The sequence below is a fragment of the mitochondrial genome of Halichoeres trimaculatus (assembly GCF_033239565.1).
Source record: "Halichoeres trimaculatus mitochondrion, complete genome".
NCBI classification, from domain to species: Eukaryota; Metazoa; Chordata; class Actinopteri; order Labriformes; family Labridae; genus Halichoeres; species Halichoeres trimaculatus.
Genome location: NC_011199.1, coordinates 1 through 16,621, shown reverse-complemented (window position 1 = coordinate 16,621; position 16,621 = coordinate 1). Strand labels below are relative to the sequence as shown.

Sequence of the window (16,621 nt, the reverse complement as noted above, 5' to 3'; positions counted from 1 at the left end):
GGCGAAATTATTATAATAAAATCTGGATTAACAAATTAACGAAGTTTTTGGAAAAAAATAGTTGGGATCTTTCTGTTTCCGGGGGGTTTGCAGAAGTGTTAGAGATCTCAGTACTATTGGGGGGTAGGGGGGTTTAACGCGAAAAATCCAAGAACTATAGTCAACTATATTTCCCAAAGAAAGGGGGGAATCAAGAAATATATTATGCACTTGATATAGAGATATGCAATTCTTATGTTATGTCATTCCACTATTCACCATTATCAGGGGGACCAAGAAATATGTTCAACCTTGTTAGTCAGGACCGTGTGCACTCTGAAATGTCAGGTGAAAGGAAGACAAAAAAGAGAACCCCTGACCCCTGTGGAGTGAACGCTCGGCTTGGTGGGTAACGAGGAGTATGTATTACCACCATTAACTTATGCAAGCGTCGATGAACGTGGGAGGATTCGTAGCAACCAATAGGCCCTGAAGTAGGAACCAAATGCCAGGAATAATTCACTGGGAGCGACCCCCACAAATATTTGTCCCTCACCTTCAAGAACCGTATTCATTAAGATATGGACTGGATGGTAGGTTCTTACTGCGCATCCTTGTTTTGGAGGGTGGGATGTCATTTACTTGGTATATCTTTATTAAGTGGACGAAATTATTGAGTAAATAAATCTCTCCGTCCCCGATTTCGTTTTTTGTTAGATATGTTTCAAGAATGGTTAATGAAAGTCTTCAGAGAATGTTGATGAATGAATGGTTAAACCCTAGTGAATGGTGATAATACATATATGTACTGATAAGTTACAGGGATATGGTTTACACCATAATATGGTGATAATGCATATATGGTCAAATGAAACCATTCGTCAAAGAATAGTTTAGTTTGAGAATCCTAGCTTTGGGAGTTAGGGGTAGGAGTTAGAATCTCCTTTCTTTGAGCATTAGGAAGGGGTTTAACCTTCACCTGCCGGTTTACAAGACCGGTGCTCTGGGTATTAAGCTACTAGTGCATCGCCAGCGAAGTCACTTGTTTTCAGCTCAGCCTGCTAGAGGGGATAGAACCAGGAACAGAACAAAGTAAAGAACTGATGCGATTTGGCCAATAATAATGAACGGATGTTCTACAGGCATACCCCCAATTCATGTAAGAATAACAACATCCGCAACAAGAGTCCAGAAGAGGAATTGGGTTATTGGGCGGAAGGTCAGGCTTCGCTGTTTAGAGGTGTGGAGGATAGGGACAACCATTAGGACTAGGATGGAAGATAGGAGAGCAAGGACCCCGCCTAGCTTATTAGGAATAGAGCGTAGAATGGCGTAGGCGAATAGGAAATATCATTCGGGCTTGATATGAGGGGGAGTCACAAGGGGGTTGGCCGGTGTAAAGTTGTCGGGGTCTCCTAGGAGGTTAGGGGTAAATAGAGCAAGTGATGTAAGTGCAATCAAGAGGGCAGCAAACCCAAGCAAGTCTTTGTACGAGAAGTAGGGGTGAAACGAAATTTTGTCGGCATCAGAGTTTAGTCCTAGTGGGTTGTTTGAGCCTGTTTCGTGAAGGAAAAGGAGATGGACGACGGTGGCGGCTGCAATTACGAATGGGAAGAGAAAGTGGAAGGCGAAAAAGCGGGTGAGGGTTGCGTTATCTACCGAAAAGCCACCTCAGATTCATTGGACTAAGGCATCCCCTACATAGGGGACGGCAGAGAGGAGGTTTGTAATGACGGTTGCGCCTCAGAAGGATATTTGTCCTCATGGAAGAACATACCCTACGAAGGCGGTCATCATTACTAGAAGTAGTAGTACTACTCCAATGTTTCATGTTTCCTTGTAGAGGTAGGACCCGTAGTAAAGGCCTCGTCCAATGTGAAGGTAGATACAAATGAAAAAGAAGGATGCGCCGTTAGCATGCATATTTCGAATCAATCAGCCGTAGTTTACGTCTCGGCAGATGTGGGCGACGGAGGAAAACGCTGTAGCGATGTCAGATGTATAATGTATGGCCAGGAATAAGCCTGTGAGCAGTTGTGAGGCCAGGCAGAGGCCTAAAAGGGAGCCAAAGTTTCACCAGACGGAAATGTTTGAGGGGGCAGGAAGGTCGACTACTGCGTCGTTAGCAATTTTAAGGAGAGGGTGGGTTTTTCGAAGGCTGGCCATATGGTTCTTGTAGTTAAAGCATAACAGTGGCTTTTCAAGCCACCAATCCTGGTTAGAGTCCTGGCAAGAATTATGTCGTTTGTGGTCTCCTTGTTTTTAGTTGGGTTGGTAGTGGGCTTAGTGGCGGTTGCCTCTAACCCCTCTCCTTATTTTGCTGCTTTGGGGTTGGTAGTTGTGTCGGGAATAGGCTGTGGGGTGTTGGTAAGTTTTGGAGGAACGTTTTTGTCCTTAGTATTATTTCTTATTTACTTGGGGGGGATGCTAGTTGTGTTTGCTTACTCGGCTGCTCTTGCAGCTGAACCTTACCCTGAGGGGTGGTTAGATGGGCCAGTAATTGCCTACACGGCTATATATTTAGCCGTGGTAGTATCCGTCAGTGTACCTTTTTGAGGGGGGTGATATGAGGTTTCCTGAGTTCCGGTGGATGAGGCGGGAGAGTTCTTTACCTTGCGGGGGGATGTAAGCGGAGTGGCGCTAATATACTCTTTAGGAGGGGGAATGCTTGTATTTAGCGCGTGAATGCTGTTGCTAACGTTGTTTGTGGTATTGGAGTTGACGCGAGGTTTAAGTCGAGGAACGGTGCGTGCAGTTTAGTGGGATTCTCACACGCGTCCCTAAAATGATTGCTAAGGTAAGGGTGAGGAGAAACATTCCAAGATGTGTAATTAATATTCCACGTTGGATGTCGCTTGTGGTTGTAGCTAGGCGGCGGTTTGAGGAAGTTGCAGCTTTAGGGCCTGTTTTCCCAAGTCAGGACCGATCAAGGTTTTGGGCTGCGAGCTTTTGGCCTATTATTATGCTTGACTTTGGGAGAGCTCGGTGGGTGATCAGGGGAAAGAACCCAAGAAGGTTAGAGAATCGGTGAGGGCCAGATTTAGGGCGGAGCTTAAAGTGTTTAGCTACTAGGTAGACCATTTCTATTGCCACTAACACTCCGGCGATTGTGACGCCTAGTGCTGCTATTTTTAAGGGGGTGGCCATGGTTAAAATGGGTGTTTTATCAGGAAGGACGGAGTTAAGAATGAGGTAGCCTGCCACAATGCTTCCTATGGCCAGTCGTTTTAGGGGGCCAATGACGTGGGGGTCGTTTTCATTAATAGGGGAAAGAGGGAGTGTTCGGTTGTTTCCGACTAGAACGTAGAAAGTGAGTCGTAGGCTGTAAGCGGCTGTAAGGGCGGTGGCTACCAGGGTGACGAAAAGGGCCCAGGCGTTTAGGTGGGATGTGTTTATTGCTTCGATGATGGCATCTTTGGAGAAGAATCCGGACAGGAAAGGGGTGCCAGTTAGTGCAAGGTTGCCCAAGATTAGGGCGGAGGAGGTGAAAGGGGCATGTCGGAACAATCCTCCTATTTTCCGAACATCTTGCTCATCGTTGAGGCAGTGAATCACAGCACCGGCACAGAGGAAGAGTATAGCTTTAAAGAAGGCATGGGTGCAGATATGGAAGAAAGCAAGTTGGGGTTGGCCTAGACCAACCGTTACCATTATTAATCCTAGCTGGCTTGAGGTGGAAAAAGCAATGACCTTTTTAATATCATTTTGGGTTAGGGCGCAGAAAGCAGTGAATAGGGTGGTGAGGGCCCCGAGTCATAGACAGACAGTTAAAGAAATGGGGTTGGCAATGAGGAGATCGCCGAAACGGATGAGTAGAAAAATACCCGCAATAACTATTGTGCTTGAGCGCAATAGAGAAGAGACGGGGGTTGGGCCTTCTATGGCAGCGGGAAGCCATGGGTGGAGTCCAAATTGTGCTGATTTTCCGGTGGCTGCGATGATGGCAGCTACAAGGATAGGGAGGGCGCCTTTTTCTTGGGCAAGCGCGATGATTTCACTAATTGTCCAGGAATTAAAGGCAGCAAGACATCCGGCCATAAGAAATAGGAAGCCGATGTCTCCAACTCGGTTATAGCCGACGGCTTGAAGAGCTGCTGTGTTGGCGTCAGATCGTCCGCATCATCAGCCAATGAGGAGGAAAGATATTATTCCTACGCCTTCTCAGCCAATGAATAGTTGGTAAAGGTGATTGGATGTAACTAGGAATATCATTGCGAATAAGAAAATGAGGAGATGTATGTAGAATCGACCGATGTTAGGGTCGCTGGACATATATCAGAGGGTAAAGTCTAAAATACATCAAGTTACGAAAAGACCGACAGGAATGAAGACGAGGGCGTAGAAATCAAGGTTGAAGCCAAGGGATATTTGGAAGGAGTCGGTATAAATAATGGGGAGATCCATGGTAGAGACATCTTGTTTGAACTGAAGGTGGTGTGAAAGGGGAAAGAGACTGGCCAGGAAAGCCAAAAGAACAGATGTTTTTACAAATTGTGCTATGTCAGTGGCGGCCTCAGGGTTTTTTATAATGCGGGCTAGGGGAATAAGAAGTAATACTAGAACGAGAAGGGTACCAGAAGCAATCAGTTCTAAATGGTTGTCCATAGCTACTACTTGGATTTGCACCAAGAGTTTTTGGTTCCTAAGACCAACGGATGAGCTGTTATCCTTTAGAAGCGAGGCGAGAAGAGCCCGGGACTCCAACCCGGGACACGAAGGTTAGCAACCCCAGTTGCGGGCGAGCCTCTCTCGGTGGGTAAGAGGGGTCTAACCCCTATTTTCAGAATCACAATCTGACGTTTTGGTTAAACTATACCTACGTCTAGCATCATCCTCAAATTAGTGAGGGTTTTAATGTAAGGAGAAGAAGGGGGAGAAGGTGGAGTGCAATTAGAAGGTGTTCGCGGGTGTGCGAGGGGGGAAGGGGTAAAATATGGCTTGGAATTGGGCCTCGTTGAGTCATTAAGAACATATAGAGGGAGTAGCCAGCGGTAATTAGGGTCCCGGTGCCCGTAAGAAAAATTGTTCATCAAGATCAGTTTCATAGTGATATGATGATGGAGACCTCTGCGACAAAATTAGGGAGAGGCGGTAGGGCTAGGTTAGCGACAGATGCAATAAATCATCATAGGCCCATTAATGGGAGAGCTGCTTGCAATCCACGGGCTAGGACTATTGTTCGGGTGTGGGTTCGTTCATAATTCGTGTTGGCCAAACAGAAGAGAGCGGAGGAGGTTAGACCATGGGCAATTATTAGTGTCAAGGCGCCGGAGAAGCCTCAGGTTGTCTGGATAAGAATACCAGCTACAACAAGACCTATGTGACCGACAGAGGAGTATGCAATTAGGGATTTGAGGTCTGTCTGTCGTAAGCAGATGGCAGCTGTTATAATGAGGCCTCACAGGGCAAGGACCATGAAAGGGTATGCAAGTTCTTTCGTTAGTGGGCCTAAGATTACGAGAATTCGTATTATTCCGTATCCGCCCAGTTTTAGAAGGACGGCCGCAAGGACTATTGAGCCCGCAACTGGGGCTTCTACGTGGGCTTTTGGGAGTCACAAGTGGATGCCGTAGAGTGGCATTTTTACAAGGAAAGCAAGTAGGCATGCTGTTCACCAGAAGCCGCTGCCTCAGTTGGAGTGGGTGAGGGGTTGAGTGTAGGGAAGGATGAGCATTGAGAGAGTGCCGGTGTCGTTTTGTAGTATAAGGAGGGCTACTAGTAATGGGAGTGAGCCAGCAAGTGTATAGAATAAGAAGTAAGTACCTGCGGTCAGTCGTTCTGTTTGGTTGCCTCAGCGGGTAATTAAGAAGAGCGTGGGAATGAGGGTGGCTTCAAATATTAGGTAAAACATAAGTAGTTCTGTTGCGCCAAATGCAAGAATTAGGAGGGAGTGAAGGATGACCATGATGGTAATATATAGGCGCTGTCGGGGGATTGGCTCAGAAGTTATGTGGTTTTGACTTGCTATGACTATTAAAGGAAGAAGCCAGCAGGATAATACTAATAAAGGACTTGAGAGGGAGTCAGTCCCTAAGTAGGGGGAAAGAAAGCTTCATCCTGTGTCTCAGGGTTTCTTTATTCAAATCAGGCTAGCTGTAGCAATGAGTAGGCCATTTATTGTGGTTATCTGTCAAATTCATTTTGCGGGGGAGAGCCAAATGGCTGGGATAAGCATTAGTGTTGGGATTAGAATTTTTAGCATTGCAGAAGATTTAGGTTTTGTAGGCGGTCTGTGCCGTGGGTTCGGGCCGTGGCTACGAGAAGGGCTAAGCCTGCGCCTGCTTCACAAGCCGAAAAAGCCAGCAAGAGTATAGGTGCAACTGAGAAGCCCGCGCAATTTGATTGGAGAGCTCAGAGAGATAATGCGACAAACAGAGAAAGTATTATGCCTTCTAAGCATAGTAGTGCGGATAGGAGGTGGGTTCGGTGAAAGGTCAGTCCGGTAAGGCCCAGTAAAAAGGCTGAGGAGAAGGCAAAGTGGATGGGTGTCATAAGACATTTGCAGGTTTTAACAGCAATTTTTTGAGCCGAAATCAAAGGTTTTTATTAAACTAAGTGTCTGTTTATTCTGCCCACTCCAGGCCCCCTTGAATTCATTCGTAGATGAGGCCAATAGTTAGGAGAATTAGAACAGCTGAGGCTCAGAAGAAAGTTCCGAGGGGGGACAAGAGCTGGTCTCCTCATGGAAGGGGGAGTAGTAGGGCAATTTCGAGATCGAAGAGAAGGAACAGGATTGCAACTAGGAAAAATCGTAGGGAAAAAGGAAGCCGAGCGGAGCCAAGGGGGTCAAAGCCACATCCGTAGGGGGAGAGCTTTTCATAATCGGGGGTTATTTGAGGCAACCAGAAGGAGACGATAGCAAGGATGGCAGATAGGGCTACAGCAATAGTAATGCAAGTTATGAGTAGGCTAGTCATGTATCTTTCCTTGGATTTTAACCAAGACCGGGTGATTGGAAGTCACTTATACTTTTTAATACTAGAAAGATTAGGATCCTCATCAGTAGATGGAAATGTAGAGGAAAAGTCAGACAACATCTACGAAGTGTCAGTATCAGGCGGCTGCCTCGAATCCGAAGTGGTGACCAGATGTAAAGTGATATTGGATTTGACGTAAAAGACAAACGGCTAGGAAGGTGGAGCCAATAATTACATGTAGGCCATGAAAGCCGGTGGCTACAAAGAAGGTTGAGCCATAGACCCCGTCTGCAATTGTAAAGGGGGCTTCGTAATACTCAAGGGCTTGGAGGAAAGTAAAATAGAAGCCAAGGAGAATAGTAAGTGTAAGAGACTGGATTGCTTGTTTTCGTTCCCCTTCTATGATGCTGTGGTGTGCCCAAGTGACAGTCACTCCGGAAGCTAGGAGAACCGCCGTATTAAGTAGTGGGACTTCAAACGGATCTAGGGTAGTGATGCCCGTAGGGGGCCAGCAGCCACCCAGTTCGGGGGTTGGTGCAAGACTTGAGTGGTAGAATGCTCAGAAAAAGCCTAGGAAGAAGAAGACTTCGGAGGTAATGAATAAAATTATTCCGTATCGGAGGCCCTTTTGAACGGGAGGGGTGTGGTGACCTTGGAATGTGCCCTCTCGGACAATGTCTCGTCATCATTGGTATATAGTTAATAAAAGAAGGATAGTGCCTAAGGTTATGAGTACAGTGGAGTTAAAGTGGAATCATATTGCGAGACCAGATGTTATCAACAGGGCGGCAACTGCGCCTGTTAGTGGCCAGGGGCTGGGGTCAACTATGTGGTATGCATGTGCTTGATGTGCCATTAGACGTTTTCTTGTAGGTAGAGGCTTAGTAGGAGGACAAAGACGTAGGCTTGGATTATTGCGACGGCTACTTCTAGTAGGGTTAGGAGGAATAGAAGAATTGTTGTTAAAATAGCTACTGTGGGTATTAGAGGGAGTAGGACGAAAGCAGCTGTGGCGATTAGTTGAATGAGCAGGTGGCCTGCTGTTAGGTTAGCGGTTAGTCGAACGCCTAGGGCTAAGGGTCGGATGAAGAGGCTGATTGTTTCGATAATAATTAAAGCAGGAATTAAGGCTACGGGAGTTCCTTCTGGAAGGAGGTGACCTAGGGCAGCGGTGGGATTTTTTCGTAGGCCAATAATTACTGTGGCTAGTCAAAGGGGGACGGCTAGGGCTATATTTAGGGAGAGTTGGGTTGTAGGGGTGAAGGTGTATGGAAGAAGTCCTAACATATTAATGGAGATTAAGAATACCATTAGTGATGCAAATATAAGGGCTCATTTGTGGCCTCCCATGTTTAGGGGAAGGAGAAGTTGTTGTGTAAATCGATTGATAAATCAGCCTTGGAGGGTTAGTAGGCGGTTATTTATTCATCGGGAAGATGGAGTGGGGAAGAAGATTCATGGGAGGAGGAGGGCAATGGCAATCAGGGGGATGCCAAGAAGTGTTGGGCTTAGGAATTGATCGAAGAAGCTTAGTGTCATGGTCAGGTTCAGGAGTTAGTTTTTAAAGCTTGGGCGCTTTGGGAGGCAGGCTCGTTTGGGAAGGTGTGTGATATGATTTTTGGTGGAAGAAAGAGGAGGAAAACAAGTCAAGAGAATAGTATGATGGCGAGTCAGGGTGAGGGGTTGAGTTGAGGCATGTCACTAAGGGTGTTTGGGAGGCACCATTCTTTAGCTTAAAAGGCTAACGCTAGGCCCATAATAGCTTCTTAGTGAGGCGTCTTCGAGTATTAATGAGGATCAGTTTTCAAAGTGTTCTAGTGGAACGGCTTCAACAACAATTGGTATAAAGCTGTGGTTTGCACCGCAAATTTCAGAGCATTGTCCGTAGAAGACTCCGGGTCGGGATGCAATAAAAGCTGTTTGGTTTAAGCGTCCGGGGACAGCGTCTATTTTGACTCCGAGTGAGGGGACAGCTCATGAGTGGAGGACATCTTCAGCAGAAACTAGGACTCGGATGGGGGAATCAACGGGGATAACTATTCGATGGTCAGTTTCTAAGAGGCGGAATTGACCAGGTGTTAAGTCTTGGGTGGGAACTATATACGAGTCAAAGTTTAGGTCGTCATAGTCTGTATATTCATAGCTTCAGTATCATTGGTGGCCTATGGCTTTGATTGTGAGGTGAGGGTCATTAATTTCATCCATTAGATAAAGGATTCGTAAGGAGGGGAGTGCGATTAAGATTAAAATAACAGCTGGAAGAATCGTTCAGATTACCTCGATTTCCTGGGAGTCTAAAATATATTTATTAGTTAATTTAGTGGAAACTATTGCGATAATAATGTAAAGAACTAATGTGCTGATTAAAAATGCAATCATTAGGGCATGGTCATGGAAGTGTAGAAGTTCCTCTATTACAGGTGAAGCTGCATCTTGGAAGCCTAATTGTGAGGGATGTGCCATTAATTCTAAGATACGCGGGATTCTAACCCACAATTCGGCCTTGACAAAGCGGTGTAATAACTTGTTTTACTAATATCTTAGTTGTTATTAAGAAAGTGGCAGAGCGGCTATGTGGTTGGCTTGAAACCAATTTATGGGGGTTCGACTCCTCCCTTTCTCGTTATTTTCCTCGTACTTGAACAAACGCCGGCTCCTCAAATGTGTGATAAGGAGGTGGGCAGCCGTGCAGCCACTCAACGTTTGTAATAGTTAGCTCCACTCCCAGAACTTCACGTTTAGCGGCGAATGCTTCTCAGATAATAAATAAGAAGATAATTACGGCCACTAGGGAGATCAAGGAGCCAATAGAAGATACTGTGTTTCATAGGGTGTAGGCGTCTGGATAGTCTGAATATCGACGAGGCATTCCAGCTAGGCCTAGGAAGTGTTGTGGGAAGAAAGTTAAATTTACGCCCACAAACATGATCCCAAAGTGGATTTTTGTTCATGTAGAGTGGAGGGTATAGCCCGTAAAAAGGGGGAATCAGTGTACAAATGCCGCGACAATTGCGAATACAGCTCCTATTGAGAGAACGTAGTGGAAATGGGCTACGACATAATATGTGTCGTGAAGGACAATGTCTAGAGAAGAGTTGGCTAAAACAATCCCTGTAAGTCCTCCTACAGTAAATAGGAAAATAAAGCCAAGGGCCCAGAGAAGGGGTGTTTCTCATTTAATTGACCCCCCATGGAGTGTGGCGAGTCAGCTAAAGACTTTTACACCTGTGGGAATTGCAATAATTATTGTGGCAGAGGTGAAGTAGGCTCGTGTATCAACGTCTATTCCAACCGTAAACATATGGTGAGCTCAGACAATAAACCCTAGGAGGCCAATTGCTATCATAGCTCAAACCATACCCATGTATCCGAAGGGTTCTTTTTTACCTGAATAGTAGGCAACGATATGGGAAATTATTCCGAAGCCGGGAAGAATCAGGATATATACTTCAGGATGCCCAAAGAATCAAAACAAGTGTTGATATAAGATTGGGTCCCCTCCTCCGGCAGGGTCGAAGAAGGTGGTGTTTAGGTTTCGGTCTGTTAGGAGCATTGTGATGCCGGCAGCAAGAACAGGAAGGGAAAGTAGAAGAAGCACTGCTGTAATTAGGACGGCTCAGACGAAGAGGGGTGTTTGATACTGTGAGATGGCAGGGGGTTTTATGTTAATAATTGTTGTAATAAAATTGATAGCGCCTAAAATTGATGAGATTCCGGCCAAATGAAGAGAGAAAATAGTTAGGTCTACAGAGGCTCCGGCATGGGCGAGGTTGCCTGCTAGGGGAGGGTAAACAGTTCAACCAGTTCCAGCACCCGCTTCTACACCTGAGGAGGCAAGGAGAAGGAGGAAGGAAGGAGGAAGGAGCCAAAAGCTCATGTTGTTCATCCGGGGAAAGGCCATGTCAGGTGCTCCAATCATTAAGGGGATAAGCCAGTTCCCAAAACCACCAATTATAATTGGTATTACTATAAAGAAAATTATTACAAATGCATGTGCTGTAACGATCACGTTATAAATTTGATCGTCTCCAAGAAGGGCACCGGGCTGGCTAAGCTCAGCCCGAATGAGTAAACTCAGGGCTGTGCCTACTATCCCGGCTCAGGCGCCGAATACTAGATAGAGGGTGCCAATGTCTTTATGATTAGTTGAGAACAGTCAACGTGTAGTTGCCACAGGTAGGATGGCTGAGGTTTAAGCGGTGGATTGTAGCCCCATATACAGAGGTTTGAGTCCTCTTCTTACCAAGCCTTGAGGTGTTTTACATGTCGGATTGCAAATCCGAAGTAGCCGATTAGCGTCGGCCGGGGCTTACCCCGCCTTTCGGTTTTAGGCGGGGTAAGTTAGACGGATGCTCGCTGGTTTGGGCGCTTAGCTGTTAACTAAGAGTTTGTAGGATCGAGGCCTGCCTGTCTAGAGAGGCTTTAGCTTAATTAAAGTGTTTGCTTTGCACGCAGAAGATGTGGGGTAATATCCCGCAAGTCTTATTAGGGGGCCGGGCGGACTTCATCTTGAGTGGGCGGTGGGTTTGTTGGTTAGTTCAAATTTTGAGGGTCAGATATTCGGCGATGTAGGGCCTAGGGGGTTTGCACCCCTGCAGAGGGCTCTGAAGGCCCTTGGTCTACTGTGCTAACCTAAGTCCCTATTATGTGATCAGTGCAATGGCTGCTGGTGTTAAGGGGAGGAGCAGTATTGTTGCCGCTGCGGAGACTGCAAGGGGGAATGATAGTTGAGAGGTCTGGAGTCGTCAGGGGGTGGCCCCTGCCATGGTGTTTGGTGCTATTGTAAGGGTTATGGCATAGGTGAGTCGTAAATAAAAGTATAGGCTCAGTAATGCGCTAAGGGCTGCTAGGGTGGCGGTTGGCACAAGTTCTTGCTTGGTTAGTTCTTGAAGGATAAGTCACTTTGGCATAAATCCGGTTAGAGGGGGAAGGCCGCCTAACGATAGGAGAATCAGGGGGGTTAGGGCAGTGATGATTGGGGTTTTTGTTCAGGAAGTAGCGAGGGCGTTGATGGTAGTTGAGTTGTTGATTTTAAAAGTAATGAATGTTGAAAAAGTCATGATTAAATATAATAAGAGAGTAAGAAGCGTAAGGGAAGGTGCAAATTGTAGGACTAATATTATCCAGCCAAGGTGAGCGATGGATGAGTAGGCCAAAATCTTTCGGAGTTGGGTTTGATTTAAGCCTCCTCATCCACCGACGAGGGTGGAAGTTAGGCCCAGCATTACGAGGAGGGTGGAGTCTGTGGGGTGGAGTTGCATTAGGAGTGCAAAGGGAGCAAGTTTTTGTCAAGTGGAAAGAATGAGTCCTGTGGTTAGGTCAAGTCCTTGAAGCACTTCTGGCAATCAGGAGTGGACAGGGGCAAGACCGATCTTCAGGGCAAGGGCTATGGTAATCATGGTAAGAGGGAAGGGGTGGGATATTTGTTGGATGTCCCATTGCCCTGTTAATCAGGCATTAGTGGTACTGGCAAAAAGGAGTATGGCTGCTGCGGCAGCTTGGGTAAGGAAATACTTTGTGGCTGCTTCAACTGCTCGTGGGTGATGGTGTTGGGCTATGAGGGGAATAATAGCTAGAGTATTTATCTCGAGGCCCATTCATGCAAGGAGTCAATGGGAGCTTGCAAAGGTAATTGTTGTTCCTAAGCCAAGGCCAAGTAAAAGGGTGGCTAAAATGTAGGGATTCATTAGCGAGGGATGGATTTTAACCAACATTTTTGGGGTATGGGCCCAAAAGCTTACTTAGCTGACCTGACTAGGAAGTGGTGTAGTGGAAGCACTAAGAGTTTTGATCTCTTCAGGTAGGGTTCGAACCCCTTCTTTCTAAGGAGATGGGGGGACTTTAACCCCCATGATTCACTCTATCAAAGTGGCCCTTTGCTTCAGGCACAGCTCCGTTTACAGTTGTGGGGGGAGTCCAGCAAAGGCGGTTGGCATAGCCAGGTGCCAAACAATTAGAGCAAGGGTTATTGGGAGAAAGTTTTTTCAGATAAGGTGTATGAGTTGGTCGTATCGGAACCGAGGGTAGGATGCTCGAACTCACAGAAATAGGAGGGAGAGGAAGGCAGCTTTTGTCATGAGATTGACGGCTGTTAGTTCCGGAAAACTTGGAATGTGGGAGGCTCCGAGGAAAAGGGTGGCGGAAAGAGTATTCATCAGGAGAATATTGGCATACTCCGCTAGGAAAAATAAGGCGAAGGGGCCCCCTGCGTACTCAACGTTGAAGCCGGAAACTAGCTCAGATTCTCCCTCTGTTAAGTCGAAGGGTGCACGATTTGTCTCGGCGAGGGTTGAAATATATCATATTGCTGCTAAAGGTCAGGCGGGTAAAATTAACCAGATGCTCTCTTGAGCGACATTAAAGGTTTGGAGGGTAAAGCCTCCTGTAAAAATAATGATACTAAGGAGGATTAGTCCGAGGCTTACTTCGTAGGAGATGGTTTGGGCTACGGCACGAAGAGCACCAAGTAGGGCGTACTTGGAGTTCGAGGCTCAGCCTGAGCCAAGAATTGAGTAAACCGCAAGACTGGAAATGGCAAGGATGAAGAGGATGCCTAAGTTTAGGTCCGCAATTGGATAAGGAATAGGCATTGGAATTCATAAGAGAAGGGCTAACGTAAGGGCTAGTATTGGGGCAAGAAGAAATAGAACGGGAGAGGATGTGGAGGGACGGACGGGTTCTTTAATAAAAAGCTTTACTCCGTCCGCGATTGGTTGAAGAAGACCAAAAGGACCTACGACGTTTGGGCCTTTCCGCAGCTGTATGTAACCTAAAACTTTTCGCTCAATTAAAGTAAAGAAAGCCACGGCTAATAGTACGGGGACAATGTAGGCGAGGGGGTTGATGATGTGAATCATAAGGGTGGAAATCATAGTTGGGGAGGGGACTTGAACCCCTGTTCAAAGGGCTTAGGCCTTTTGCAATATGCCGTGCTCTGCCACCTCAACATGCCATTTTCTCAGGCTGCCTTGGGCACGCCCTTTTACCTGTTTTAGTTGGTTTCGTTAGATGAGGGTAAGGCGTGTCTAAAACATTGGCCTTTCCTTTTCGGTCCTTTCGTACTAGAAAAGGTCGTTTCATAGATAGAAACTGACCTGGATTACTCCGGTCTGAACTCAGATCACGTAGGACTTTAATCGTTGAACAAACGAACCCTTAATAGCGGCTGCACCATTAGGATGTCCTGATCCAACATCGAGGTCGTAAACCCCCTTGTCGATAAGGGCTCTGTAAGGGGATTGCGCTGTTATCCCTAGGGTAACTCGGTCCGTTGATCGGCTTTGCCGGATCTAGCTGGTCAGAAATTCTGTTTCTTAGAGCGGTGGCTCTTGGCTTTGAAAACATGTTTTCACTCCGCATGGGGGTTGGTTATTTCCCCAGGGTCGCCCCAACCGAAGACATTAGGACAGGGACTATTTAGTTCAGGCCCTTGCTGGGGATGTTTGACATAGGCTGTCTTAGTGTCTAAAGCTCCATAGGGTCTTCTCGTCTTATGAGATAATCCCCGCTTCTGCACGGGGAGATCAATTTCATTGGCTGAAGAAAGGAGACAGTCAAGCCCTCGTGATGCCATTCATACAGGTCTCCATTTAAAAGACAAGTGATTGCGCTACCTTTGCACGGTCAAAATACCGCGGCCGTTGAACTTAAAGTCACTGGGCAGGCGTGACCTCTTATTTGTTGATTTTGCAAGAGGCGGTGTTTTTGGTAAACAGGCGAGGCTTAAGGTGTTTGCCGAGTTCCTTCTTTCTCTTTTAGCCTTTCCCTTAAAGCACACCAGTGTGGGGTTAACGATATGTTCCTGGGGGGTTTTCTGGCTTTAATGTGGAGTGCCCAGTGCCCTCTTCTGTTGGGGTCGTTAAATTTCGGCGGGAGGTCCGTTCCGACATACACTTGTGCTGGGAGAGGGCCGAGGCCCTCTTATTACTCATATTAGCAGGATCACTCCCATGTAGGCATGGGATGGCTTGGTAGAGTTAGGGGTTAAGACTGAATTGTCGGAATCTAAGGGCGGGTTGAATATTTAAGCTATAACGCTTTTCAAGAGGATGGCTGCTCTTAAGCCCACCTAAACAATGGCCCTTGTTTGTTGTGATCTTTATCCTCCTGGGAAGGTTGTATCCTTTTTCAAAGGGGCTGTACCCCCCTTGACTAACTCTTCTGGCTTCTCAGTTGTCAAATTCGGAGGTCAAGTGCCGAGGTGAGAGGAGAATCAAGAAGGCTGAACTTTTATCCACTTTCCAAGCAACCAGCTATAACCAAGTTCGTTAGGTCTGTCACCTCTACTCGAAGATCTTCCCACTCTGTTGCCACAGAGAAGGGTGTGCCCTTATTATAGGCTGTCTTGGAGTAGCTCACTTGGTTTCGGGGTTTTAAACTGAAGTGCGCTTTGCTTAAATTTTGCTAGCTAAACCATGATGCAAAAGGTACGAGGATTAACCTCTGCTTTTATAGGCTTAAATTGGGTTGTTTCATTTCTCTTTCAGCTTTCCCTTGCGGTACTTTCTTTATTGCGCCGAAGCTCTTTTCTGTCTCCCATACTCAGAGGGAAAAATGGTTTGTTTTGTTTCTTTAGTGTCTGTGGGGTTATTAATGATGATTTATTTATTTTTGGGGGTTGGGCTAGCTATTGGGCGTCAGAGCAATCCGGGTTGCACGGATGTCTTCTCAGTGTAAGGGAGGTGCTTTGCGTTATTTAGCTATGCTCTGAATTTTTCCAAGCGCACCTTCCGGTACACTTACCATGTTACGACTTGCCTCCCCTTTGCAGTTTTTATTTTTTAAGTAATGTTTGTGTTAGCTCGGGGAGAGTGACGGGCGGTGTGTACGCGCTTCAGGGCCAATTTCAGCAGAGCACTCTACTCTCTGCTTACTACTAAATCCTCCTTCAGGCACTTTTTTCAGGGTGCCATCCGTATTCATTATAAACTATTGAATGTAGCCCATTTCTTCCCTTTCCATTCGCTACACCTCGACCTGACGTTTTAGGCTGTGCCGATTATGCTTACTACGGGATCTTCACAGAGTAAGCTGACGACGGCGGTATATAGGCGGATAAGGCAAGGAAAGGTGAGGTTGAACGGGGATTATCGGTTCTAGAACAGGCTCCTCTAGGTGGATCTAAAGCACCGCCAAGTCCTTTGGGTTTTAAGCTGATGCTCGTAGTACCCGGGCGGATAGAAAAGTGGGTTAATATCTGTGTTTAGGGCTAAGCATAGTGGGGTATCTAATCCCAGTTTGTTCCATAGCTTTCGTGGAGTCAGGGGGTTTAAAGTCACTTTCGTGGTTGGGTTTCGTATCTTCATGCGCGTATAACAGCTTTGAAGTCGTTTAGCTTTAGTTTTGTAAGAACCCTTAACCACTCTTTACGCCGAAGACTATCAACTTGGGTCCCTCGTATAACCGCGGTGGCTGGCACGAGATTTACCGGCCCTGTTAACATTAACTAAGTCAAGTTTTCACTCATGGCTTAATATTTGTCACTGCTGAATTCCCTTGAGGGTGTGGCTTAGCAAGGCGTCGTGGGCTAAAAGTATTGTGCCTGATACCAGCTCCTTGTCTCCATCCAGGAGGCTGTAGGGCATTCTCACAGGGGTGCGGATACTTGCATGTGTAAATTTAGTTATAGCTGATGGCAAAGTCAGGACCAAGCCTTTGTGCTTTCGGAGCTTTCTAGGGCTCATCTTAACATCTTCAGTGTTATGCTTTAATTAAGCTACGATAGC

The 16,621-nt window shown here is 46.5% G+C and overlaps 13 protein-coding genes across 13 annotated transcripts, besides 25 other annotated features; 1 reads left to right on the top strand and 12 right to left on the bottom strand. All coding sequences in view use genetic code 2, as the record gives it.

The window, feature by feature from the left end:
* Positions 1 to 861: a D loop.
* Positions 862 to 932, top strand: a tRNA (tRNA-Pro).
* Positions 932 to 1,004, bottom strand: a tRNA (tRNA-Thr).
* CYTB (cytochrome b) lies at positions 1,005 to 2,145 on the bottom strand. The gene has a single exon. A coding segment is annotated over exon 1 (1,141 nt).
* Positions 2,146 to 2,148: 3 nt separating this feature from the next.
* Positions 2,149 to 2,217, top strand: a tRNA (tRNA-Glu).
* ND6 (NADH dehydrogenase subunit 6) lies at positions 2,218 to 2,739 on the top strand. The gene has a single exon. It carries the CDS (start codon positions 2,218 to 2,220, stop codon positions 2,737 to 2,739), a length of 522 nt encoding a protein of 173 aa, YP_002213675.1.
* Positions 2,740 to 2,745: 6 nt separating this feature from the next.
* On the bottom strand, positions 2,746 to 4,584 carry ND5 (NADH dehydrogenase subunit 5). The gene has a single exon. It carries the CDS (start codon positions 4,582 to 4,584, stop codon positions 2,746 to 2,748), a length of 1,839 nt encoding a protein of 612 aa, YP_002213674.1.
* Positions 4,585 to 4,657, bottom strand: a tRNA (tRNA-Leu).
* A 4-nt stretch (positions 4,658 to 4,661) lies between these two features.
* Positions 4,662 to 4,730, bottom strand: a tRNA (tRNA-Ser).
* Positions 4,731 to 4,799, bottom strand: a tRNA (tRNA-His).
* Positions 4,800 to 4,801: 2 nt separating this feature from the next.
* Positions 4,802 to 6,181, bottom strand: ND4 (NADH dehydrogenase subunit 4). The gene has a single exon. It carries the CDS (start codon positions 6,179 to 6,181, stop codon positions 4,802 to 4,804), a length of 1,380 nt encoding a protein of 459 aa, YP_002213673.1.
* Positions 6,175 to 6,471, bottom strand: ND4L (NADH dehydrogenase subunit 4L). The gene has a single exon. The coding sequence runs from the start codon at positions 6,469 to 6,471 to the stop codon at positions 6,175 to 6,177; it is 297 nt and encodes a 98-aa protein (YP_002213672.1).
* Positions 6,472 to 6,540, bottom strand: a tRNA (tRNA-Arg).
* Positions 6,541 to 6,542: 2 nt separating this feature from the next.
* Positions 6,543 to 6,896, bottom strand: ND3 (NADH dehydrogenase subunit 3). Its single transcript has one exon. The coding sequence runs from the start codon at positions 6,894 to 6,896 to the stop codon at positions 6,543 to 6,545; it is 354 nt and encodes a 117-aa protein (YP_002213671.1).
* Position 6,897: 1 nt separating this feature from the next.
* Positions 6,898 to 6,967, bottom strand: a tRNA (tRNA-Gly).
* COX3 (cytochrome c oxidase subunit III) lies at positions 6,968 to 7,752 on the bottom strand. Its single transcript has one exon. A coding segment is annotated over exon 1 (785 nt).
* On the bottom strand, positions 7,753 to 8,435 carry ATP6 (ATP synthase F0 subunit 6). The gene has a single exon. A coding segment is annotated over exon 1 (683 nt).
* ATP8 (ATP synthase F0 subunit 8) lies at positions 8,426 to 8,593 on the bottom strand. The gene has a single exon. It carries the CDS (start codon positions 8,591 to 8,593, stop codon positions 8,426 to 8,428), a length of 168 nt encoding a protein of 55 aa, YP_002213668.1.
* A 1-nt stretch (position 8,594) lies between these two features.
* Positions 8,595 to 8,668, bottom strand: a tRNA (tRNA-Lys).
* On the bottom strand, positions 8,669 to 9,359 carry COX2 (cytochrome c oxidase subunit II). Its single transcript has one exon. A coding segment is annotated over exon 1 (691 nt).
* A 6-nt stretch (positions 9,360 to 9,365) lies between these two features.
* Positions 9,366 to 9,445, bottom strand: a tRNA (tRNA-Asp).
* Positions 9,446 to 9,448: 3 nt separating this feature from the next.
* Positions 9,449 to 9,519, top strand: a tRNA (tRNA-Ser).
* COX1 (cytochrome c oxidase subunit I) lies at positions 9,520 to 11,070 on the bottom strand. The gene has a single exon. The coding sequence runs from the start codon at positions 11,068 to 11,070 to the stop codon at positions 9,520 to 9,522; it is 1,551 nt and encodes a 516-aa protein (YP_002213666.1).
* A 1-nt stretch (position 11,071) lies between these two features.
* Positions 11,072 to 11,141, top strand: a tRNA (tRNA-Tyr).
* Positions 11,142 to 11,207, top strand: a tRNA (tRNA-Cys).
* A 31-nt stretch (positions 11,208 to 11,238) lies between these two features.
* Positions 11,239 to 11,311, top strand: a tRNA (tRNA-Asn).
* A 1-nt stretch (position 11,312) lies between these two features.
* Positions 11,313 to 11,381, top strand: a tRNA (tRNA-Ala).
* An 84-nt stretch (positions 11,382 to 11,465) lies between these two features.
* Positions 11,466 to 11,538, bottom strand: a tRNA (tRNA-Trp).
* Position 11,539: 1 nt separating this feature from the next.
* ND2 (NADH dehydrogenase subunit 2) lies at positions 11,540 to 12,583 on the bottom strand. Its single transcript has one exon. It carries the CDS (start codon positions 12,581 to 12,583, stop codon positions 11,540 to 11,542), a length of 1,044 nt encoding a protein of 347 aa, YP_002213665.1.
* Positions 12,584 to 12,652, bottom strand: a tRNA (tRNA-Met).
* Positions 12,652 to 12,722, top strand: a tRNA (tRNA-Gln).
* Positions 12,722 to 12,791, bottom strand: a tRNA (tRNA-Ile).
* A 2-nt stretch (positions 12,792 to 12,793) lies between these two features.
* Positions 12,794 to 13,768, bottom strand: ND1 (NADH dehydrogenase subunit 1). Its single transcript has one exon. The coding sequence runs from the start codon at positions 13,766 to 13,768 to the stop codon at positions 12,794 to 12,796; it is 975 nt and encodes a 324-aa protein (YP_002213664.1).
* Positions 13,769 to 13,843, bottom strand: a tRNA (tRNA-Leu).
* Positions 13,844 to 15,532, bottom strand: an rRNA (l-rRNA).
* Positions 15,533 to 15,605, bottom strand: a tRNA (tRNA-Val).
* Positions 15,606 to 16,553, bottom strand: an rRNA (s-rRNA).
* Positions 16,554 to 16,621, bottom strand: a tRNA (tRNA-Phe).